Source organism: Cuculus canorus, chromosome 2 (assembly GCF_017976375.1).
Source record: "Cuculus canorus isolate bCucCan1 chromosome 2, bCucCan1.pri, whole genome shotgun sequence".
NCBI classification, from domain to species: domain Eukaryota; kingdom Metazoa; phylum Chordata; class Aves; order Cuculiformes; family Cuculidae; genus Cuculus; species Cuculus canorus.
Genome location: NC_071402.1, coordinates 110,830,940 through 110,840,543, shown reverse-complemented (window position 1 = coordinate 110,840,543; position 9,604 = coordinate 110,830,940). Strand labels below are relative to the sequence as shown.

The 9,604-nt window shown below is 39.1% G+C and overlaps 1 protein-coding gene across 5 annotated transcripts; it reads right to left on the bottom strand.

The window, feature by feature from the left end:
• Positions 1-2,047: 2,047 nt before the first annotated feature.
• On the bottom strand, positions 2,048-8,277 carry LOC104056985 (probable G-protein coupled receptor 141). 5 transcript variants are annotated; one of them, XM_054059166.1, is made up of 4 exons: positions 8,210-8,277; positions 7,672-7,767; positions 6,278-6,646; positions 2,048-4,963 (listed from the first exon to the last, which is right to left on the bottom strand). In XM_054059166.1, exons 3-4 carry the CDS (start codon positions 6,423-6,425, stop codon positions 4,071-4,073), a joined length of 1,041 nt encoding a protein of 346 aa, XP_053915141.1. In that variant the 5' UTR covers positions 6,426-6,646; positions 7,672-7,767; positions 8,210-8,277; the 3' UTR covers positions 2,048-4,070. The 5 variants fall into 5 exon arrangements, with proteins under 5 accessions (XP_053915141.1, XP_053915142.1, XP_053915143.1 ...); XM_054059167.1 differs by having other exon boundaries at positions 2,048-4,960; XM_054059168.1 differs by lacking the exon at positions 6,278-6,646.
• Between the last annotated feature and the right edge of the window lie 1,327 nt (positions 8,278-9,604).

The window sequence follows — 9,604 nt, the reverse complement described above, 5'->3', positions numbered from 1 at the left end:
AATATACATTTAGCAGTTTCATATTCTTTCCTTCAGAATGTCTGGGGATTTTCCTGATGTTCATTTGATGGCATTAAAAATGAATGGGATGACTAAATGGTTTACAATTTTACATATTCAGTTAATGTGAAAACAATTACTAATGTGTATAATTATCTCCAGAATTACTTGGATCATGCAAATGGCATTCAAAGCAACCGTTTTTAACTGTTTTCCAGGGGATGTGTTATTACATAATTCATAGCAGGAAGAGTACCCTACAATTTGAGCTCTTTTATTATTTCCCTTTCAGAATTTGCTTCTCAGATTATCCTCCTGGAGAGTGATAACTTTCTATTTTAAATTTTTAGAGTGCTTTGAGATCTCAGTGGAGGACTCAGTATCGACTACAGCTTATCTCTACCACTTCACTCTGAGTTTAAGATGTAACAGCACTGGGATCGATGCTCAATCCCTTATCCTCTGAATTAAGAGGACTCTAGTGAGACTAGTGAGTGATTTGACCTCACATGACTGAGCCCTAGTCAGTAACAGAAGGTACAGGGAAAATCGTCAAGGATTTTAAAAAAAAAAAGAAAAGAAAGAAAAAAGAGCTTGGATTAATATACAGGAAAGGCAGATTAGTGGTGAAAGGCAAGATGCAGAGAGGAGTATGTTTCATGCTCCCATGTGCTTAAAGAAAGTGACACTTGGGTGGAAGAAGGAATTGGGATGAAGTACGATCTGGATGGTACAACAAGAACTAGAATGAAGTTCTACCTGAAGACTTGGTGCAAAATCTGTGGTAGTTCTTATTAATCATGAGAAGAAGCTGAAGTGTAAGCTGTGTTTCACTTTTCATACTTTCCCTCCTTGCAATGATTAATAATAAAGATTGTTTGGCTGTGGCTACGAGAAGAAACATCATAGACGCAAATTTCAGCTACATCAGATTTTCTGGCAATCTAGGGGCAGAGATCTCATTGACAAGGGGTATATGATGTGCTGACCCTGGCCAACATCTGAGTATCCACACAACTGCTCTCAGTCTCTCCACTTCCAGCAGGATGGAGCAGAGAATAGGAGCAAAATTAATGAGTCGAGACATAGACAGTTTAATAGGTGAAGGAAAGAGAAAAAAGGCAAACAGCAAGCAGGAAATCAGTTGACCACCCCCCCCCTCCAAGTAGATTGACATGCGGCCAGTCTTTGAGCAACTGCCACTAGAGAAATTAATCACACCCTCCCTACATACCTCCTCCTCCTCCTTCTTCTTCTTCTTCTTCTTCTTCTTCTTCTTCTTCTTCTTCTTCTTCTTCTTCTTCTTCTTCTTCTTCTTCTTCTTCTTTAGTTTGGATTGCCGAGCACAATGTTATAGGGTGTGAAATATCCCTTTGGCAAGTTCAGGTGAGTTGTCCCACCTGTATTCTGTCCCAATGTCTTGCCCACCCCCAGCTTACTCTCTGCGGGGCAGGGTGAGAAAGAGACAAAGCCTTTATGCTGTGCAAACATCAAGCAGTAGTCAAAACACTGTGTGTTATTAGCACTGTTTTAGCCACAAATCCAGAACACAGCACCATATGGGTGGCTGTGAAGAAAGTTCACTCAAGCCAGCCAAACCCAGAGCAGCATGCAGTCGTGTGGTACCCAAGCAACACAAGCAGAGCAGATCTGTTGATAGCCAACAGTAAGTGGTTACCAGACAATTGTGAAAGGCAACACATTTTCATCATCACATTAGGAAGTCAATTCAGTGGGTCAGGGTTACTTCAGCAAGGTACACCACCAGACAGGTAAATAATGTCAGGCAAAAGCCAAGTGCAAGATCATCAAGGCACAATTTGTTACTAAAGCTGAGGATATGCATGTAATTTCCCTTTTATTCTTCCAAACTTGCACACCATTATACTGGATTGTTGGACTACAAGTGGACTCATATCAACACTAGATGACTATGATCTTTACCAGGTAAGTAATCTTGGAAACACTGATCAGTAACACTAGACAGTGACACGGGATAATTCTTCAAGTAACAGGTATTTTATTTAGCCACAGGAGACCGGTAACCAGAAAGGAAAAACAATGTACTTGTTACTCTTCTTACAGCTCTGCCAGATTTCCTAAAGACTTTGGTACAGTCAACTTATCCCAATTCTTTCCTCAAAACTCTCCTGAACTATTAGTGCTTTATTTAAGATTTTTCACCTTGAGGCACCCTGGCTTTCTTAACAGCTACATATGCTGTGTCCTGTCTGGAGAAGGATTCAAAAAACTACTGGTTTGAGAGCTATTCATCTGTTTTAAAAGCCTGTCCCTTTGCATTCATTTCTGTTGGTTTGTATTGTACCTCTGGCTGTTATCTCTGAATATCCTGAGCCAATCAAACTGTATTGTATGAACAGGAATGGACTTCGTAACATTAGAGGAAGTTGTAATGGCAGGGGTTTCAGAAGACTTCAGGACTTGTTGCTCCCACTTTTTAAAAGAGGCAGAAAGGATTCTGGAACTGTAGGGAGTTCTCAATAAAGTTTCTTTTTGTGGAAATTGAAAGACAAAAGCATTTATTCAGGGTTGATAAAGTAGATGTAAGCTCTTCCATTCAAATATATGCCATCAATCTGAAGCATTGCTAGCATTACTTTATAGATGTAACTTTTTAACCCTCCCAAATCAAGTTTTGACCTGTTTGAATCCAGAGATCATAGCACTTCTGGAGCAAAGATTGCCAGACTAAAAATTACAGCGACTTATGGGGCTCTGAAGGAGGAAGCATACTCTTGTGTGACTCCTGGAAGTCCAGGTGGGAGATCTGGCCTCAAGCTGTTGGGATGCAGCAATTGACAGTATGGTCTTCAGCAGGAGGGTTAAAGGCATGTTGAACTGATCAGAACAAGCAGAATGCAATCATGAAAAATACTTTGCATAATTAAGATAAAACAGAGTTTCCTGGAATGGATGTGGTTCCCCAAAAATATAATCCTTTTAATGGAGAAAATACATACTTCAGCACAAGTTTGTATACACTTATTTGAACATATGTTGAACTGATTAAACACAATCCAGTTATTTTATTCTCATTTTTCTTTGTTACATGAGCAAATGGAAAAAATATGGCATCTGATAATAACTCAACAGGCAACTGAAATGACCAAAGTTTTTTTGAAGGCTGATGAAATATTTCCCTCTCCAACACAGCGATTGGTCCTTCAGTAAAGGTCTGGTCCTTCAGTAAAGGACCAGATCTGTTGATTTGAATTCCAAATACAGTTATGGGACCACAGTAACTTAAATTTCTTTGGCAACAATGGACCTAAGGAGAAAATAGGCATAGATCCAGTCCTGATGAAAGTATGACATGAGGCAGAAGTTTTGAAAGGTGTGGCCTGTTCCACTCTCACTCACTCTAAATGTGTGATTACCACAATTCAGTGAGCTGCTTGTGGTTTTGGATAGAAGCAAATAAAGGTGAAGTTGTGAGAATGATGTTTCCATATTATTTGATATATAGTTTGTGTAAGTCAAGAAAAGTAATTTCTGCTGAAATATGCCACTACAATATTTCATTCATACCCTGTTTCATGCCTTGAATACTTTTTATTTGAATAGAGTTTATATACTTGCTACCTAAAATCATTAATACAAAAATCCTGTAAAGGAATTTCTTTCTTCCGACTCTTCCCCTCAGTATCACTATTGCCAGAAGTTGTTAGAACTTCAGAGTAAACAACTTGTTGGCCACAGTGAATTGTTGTTACTCAGACACTTTGAGGAAAAAAGTAGAAAGGAGTGGATGTTCATGCTGTAATGGTTAGAGAGGGGCAGATGAGGAAAATCTTAATGAAGCTTCAGGGCACGACTCTTAGGTCAAAGACTAGAGTAAGGCTCACATATCTGTCTTCAAGAGAGAAGATGAAAAACAGAGCTTCTGAAAGATGGATCTTACTGGTCTACAAAAGCAAACAATGCTACAGACCTAGACAGCCGTGCTGAAAACTTAGCAGTATCCCTAGCTTAGCAAAGCCCTGACAACTTTATTTCTGCCAAAAGCTGGTATCGACAGCCTGCAGCTGGATATCCTGATAGTTCACAATTCAGTGGGAAATCCCTGCTATGAAGCACAACATATCCAAGCAGCACATTGTTGTTAGAGCTAAAAAAACTTCATTGTATGGGAGTAGATGCTGATCTTTATCCAAGTGAAAGTTTTGGATGTAATATACTCTGAAAACATGATGAGGCATAAAACACACTAATGTTATCAAGATGAAGAAGAAACTCTTTGCCTGAGCCCTAAATTCCACATGGGAGTTAATGTCAGGCCAGTATTTAAGAGTCAATCTACAGATCACAGACACCTGGGTTACGGTGAGCACTGCACAAACTGTCACCAAAATCCCAACCAAGCAGTAGTTTGCGATCACCATGGGTGTCTTGTGTATCTCCTTGTGGAACTGAAAGCATATGGAGGAGTGATATATCTTAGAGGTGCCATAATATGAGAGAAAAACAGGTGTGATCACCAGCACACCCACCAGCCAGATAGCAGAAACACAGGCTGTAGTATAGCACTTCTTAAAGTCAAGTCGTAAGAGGCGTATTATGATGATGACCACGTAAAACGCAAAGGTGGTGTACATGTGGAGGTAGACGATGGCGCTTGTTAGCTTGCAGGCGAACCCCCCAAATTTCCACTCCTGTAAAATGTAGTAGCTGAGGCGGAAGGGGATGCTGAGTAGCATAAACGTGTGCAGCACCAGGAGGCTGATGATGATAATGGTCATCACAGATCGTGATCTCCTTTGAAACAGCCGATGGGACATTATGATGACCCCAAGGGTGCCGCCAGCCAGGTTGATGATGTACAGGGCTATGAGAACAGTACGGAGCCTCTCTGAAGTGTATGTCAGTGTCTCATTGGAGGAATGGTTCTGCTGGGTTATGCTGCTGTTAGGCATCCTCCTAAGCTCCTCTTTTTCAAAGGCTACTAAAAGTGAAAAATGGGAATTTTAAAAATAGATACAGTTTCTTTGTTGCTTCTTTTATTGTTAACAATGGAATGGCACTAATTCGTGAAGATATTTTACTGAATTGTGTTTCAGCAATAACCCATACCTCTCAGCAATATAACCACATTTTATGTAGTTATCAAAGATTTTTTTTCCTAAACTGCATTTTTTTTCAATAGCCAAGACACTATCTGCTTATAAATTATATAAGTTTAATCTGTGCTCATGTTATAAAGCTAAAATTGAAGGTGGGAAAAATAGTGAAACATGAAGAGGTTGTACCTATAATGTGTGGATACTTTATGGAGATGCATGACCCATCTTTTCAGCATCTTTCTGGATGGGTGTAGGATATCCATAAGGCAGCAACAGTTTCAGTTTCCAGATGCATAGAGCACATTAAAAATAAAAATTTGTAGATGAAAATTCAATTTCTTCTTGCTTCAGCTCTAAGTCGTTTTCCTACAGAATTTTGCCTGAGCTACTCTACTATGGAATGTGAAGAAAAGCTAAAAATTAGTTTAGGAACAATCTTCTGAAAGATATAATTCTGTTGGCACTTGTTGAACACAGCTACATACAGCTGTATTCTTATATAGATCTAAGGCAAAATGTGGACTGTTCAATTGTTTTCCGTACAACGGGACAGCATACAAGGTACATGCATACTTTGCTAATGAAATCTGCCCTTACCTTATAAAGATCTACAAAAGCCAAGTTAGAGCTGAAAAATGACCTCAAAAAACCAGTGCCTTCTCTCTTCAATTCCTTTGAAGTTTGAAATTAGTGAACTTGGTTTTACCAGCAATTCTTAATTCTGTTGCACTTATCAGTAAAATTATAGGCTGCAACTGCAAAACATTTTCAGATAAACTTCTTATTTATGAATCATCGGGCAAAGCATCTTTAGAAGACCATTGGAGTGTTGTGTCCAAGACCGATATAAAATGTTTCGTTCACTCATTTTTAAAATACATGATCTTAGAAGGCTGAAGAAGAATGGTTAAATTTGTATGTTGGCCTAATATTGCTGAGACTGGTATGAGAAATTTGCTTTCCCAGAAACTCTCCTATAAGACAAGTTTTACGAGCTTTAAGAAGATGTCTTTCTGGTCTTGACACAAATTCCTTTTCCAATTTATATTGTTGATATATCAAAGTGGCTTTAAGAAGTTACCATCTTTTTGTTGTTATAAAAAGCATAATTGCAGCCTAGATGCCAACATATTATATTACTAAGAAGTAGATTACATTTTTTCACTATTTATAGAAATAAAATACTTAAATTTTACCTTTTAATCTCTTATTTTTTGACTTTTTCCTTCTTCTTTGCCATTTCATGCATCCATAGCATACGGCACGTATAACCAGTGTGAAAAAAGAAGAGTTTTTGGTGTTACTGTCTGACAGAGAATGGTTGAGGGTTTTCTCAGCCCACATACAGGAAGGCACCAGCTATTTTTCTTGCTACAGTGCGATAGCAATCACATACATTCAACATCTAATACTATTTTTTTCATGTAGAGAAAACTGCTGAAAAGCTGCCGAGGTGTCAGAGATCATTATTGTGCTTGGACATGTAGGGCAGGCCCACCTGTCAGGATCGCTTCTGCCCACAATTTGGTCAGTCTTAAAGTGCAGATGGAGAGTGATTCCTGGAACTGTACAAATACTGCAAGTTATTCGGTTTTGCTATGAACCAACTAAGAAGTGCTACTGATGAAGTAAAGAAATATGCAGCTGAGCAGAGGATTTTTCGTCACGAATGCACTTCTTCCCTGAACTTTTTTAATGTTTAATAATTAAGGTAAATGTGTCAGAATAACAAAGTATTTAGCGGAGTTAACAAAACATTTCATTCTAACATGCTATTAGATCTTCAAGAATTTAGAGATTACTCACTGTTTAAATACTATAAGTAAAATAAGCTTCAGACATATACGGAAAGCAAACTAACAGTTCCTGGTCTTAAAAAAAGACGTGCAGAGGCCAGAGGTACTTGAAGATTATACCTGACCTGAAGGCATGAATGCTGACCCCAAACCACATAATTAGTACAAGGTAGCTGACTAAAAACAGGAACGCATTGAGTCAAGGCTCATCTAGAGACATTAAAAAGCAGTTTCTTGATTAGAAATTAAACAGAAAAATGTTAGCCCAGTTTATTTTTCACGTAGAGTTCAGGCTGCAGGCAGAGTTACCAGTACTCAAACATGAAAGGACAACACACAAGGTTTTGTGAACAATATTCCAGCAGGACTGAACTAGTACTGCTCCTGCCATCGTGCAGTCATCCTCTGCTGTGGGTATGAGGATAGTTCCCTCCTCAAAGCTTGTCTCCTGTTATTAACTACAGTCATTAGGAAGAGCAAGATATGAAAGAGAACCATAAGAAGTAAATAGAAGTGAAGACTCAAACAGAAAAAGGCACTAAAATTCAAGGAAAGAAACAGAAAGGGTTGTAAGGGTGAGCAAGAACATGGAGACAGCAGTCTGCAAGACATTCTCAGGGTAAATTGAAGGATTTGAGGGAGCAGTTACCATATCATCTAGACCAGGATTCAGAAGAGAAGGGATGCCCATTTTGTCGACTGCATATACTCATGGGTTTGGGGTGAGAGGAATGTGCAAGTACTCTTGCAGACAGAGCACTGAAGAAAACAGCTATGTGAATAATGGTACTCACCAGGTGTAGTTCCAGCATCATTTAATCCCACATAAGGAGGGGTTGCTGCTTGACATGGTAGCAATGATGTTTGGATGGCAAAATGAACAGCTGGTTCTGCAGAAACACACAGGAAGATACGGTGTCAGCCTTGACGTCAGACACAAGATGGTTTCTATGGGTTCGAGTGGATCTACATCCACAGCTGCTGGGAGAAGCTGAGGAATGCCTGCAGCCTTGTGCTCTGTCCACAGATCCTGAAGTGATCCACAAAGCTTGAATCATCAAGTAATAATGCAGAAGAGACATGAAGAAATTGCATTCCTGAAATGGCTGCTGTGTGATAGCCAGCATGTCAGATAGAGCTGAATCAGCCTATGACATCAAGAGCTTTGTGTGGTCTATTACCTTGTTGAGTTTAGTCTGAGCTCTTTGGATGTAATGTGATGCCAAAAACCCTGTAAAGGAATTGCATAGATGATTCCCTTTTCACCTTAGGGAGAGCATCATTTGTTGACAACAAAACTGCTGGGGTTCGGCAATTGAACTTGTTTCATACCTCTGAGTCGCTTTGTCCTTGAAATGTTCCTTGAAGGTTATATGTTGAAGCTTTCCAGTGTGTTAACCTTTCATCTTTGCATTCTTCTGTTAGAAAAAAACCCCAGTCACTCAACTTAACTCTATAATCTAGGTCTTACGTTTTAGGTTAGTTTTTCACTTGAGTACAAAAGGAAATTGAGTCATATCTGCCTGTTCAAAAGAACTTTCAGATCTTTTGCTTCTTACTTTGTCAGCACATAATTTGCCTTGACCAGTGGTGAGGTTGAAAGAGAAATGCATATATACATATCTGAGATCCAGGTCAAGATCAGCATCACAAACAGGTTTTAAGGAAGAAGAGAACTAAGCATGACCAGTTTAACACTGGAAGAAAAGGATGACAAAGAGGAACAGTGAAGGATTAAATTATTAAGAAGAGAAAATGAAATAGAAGATGCAGCAATAGTTGAGAGAAAAGGAACAAAGCCTGCTGGATGTTCAGAGATGTGATTAGTCTCTGTGGAAGCATTACTGACTATGTCTGTGTATGGGTGTAGCAGAGTTATTCTAAGCAGAGGCTAGATTCTATATAAGCCAGTTATAAACAACAGAAAGGTAAGAATATCCGTGTTATGTTTTAACATAGTGCTTTTTCTGTGGCTGCAGATGCATTCACAGATCTTACTGTCTCACTTCCACTCTGTTAGACATGAGTCAGAGGTACTGGAAGGTGAGCAAATCACAGTCTGTGGTTGGACAACTTGCAGGATAATCCCTTTCACTTGCCAATCCCACCCACCAACGAAGCATGAAGAGCTTAATAAATTCAGTTAGCAAATGGCCAATAAGGCTAGCAGGAGATTTGAGATTCTTGCACAAATCTACTCACTTGGTTGCAGATTTTCTGAGAGGTTTCTAGCGCTTTGTTTGTTATGATGGAAGAGGCTATCTGGCTTCTCTGTTTACTAGAAATGATAATATATATTTGCCTCTGTCATACCTATTTAATGTGACTCAAAAGAAGATATAACGCTTTTTATAAGCAGAAATATTACACGATGGTTTTCTGTAGAGGCTTTTGGCAGGGTATATCACAGGCAAGCTATGACTTGCCTTTTGAAACAAAACTGTTATTCCTTGGGTTTGGTACAAGAAAATGAGAGTTATTATTACAAGTTCAGGAACCTGTCATTATCCTCCTTTGCTGCTATATACCAGTTTAGTGCTAAGTTGGAATATTTATGAAATAGTTATGTCCTGCTATTTGGTCTAGTTGACCTCTAACACATGTAGAGGTAATTAAAGTTGTTGCTGATAATGTGGGCTTTAAAGCACTGTTGTACTCAGGAGCAGCTGCAGAGAACCACATGTAAGCCAAGGATCTGGCACTGACAGCATAGTCTTTTCCTGGACC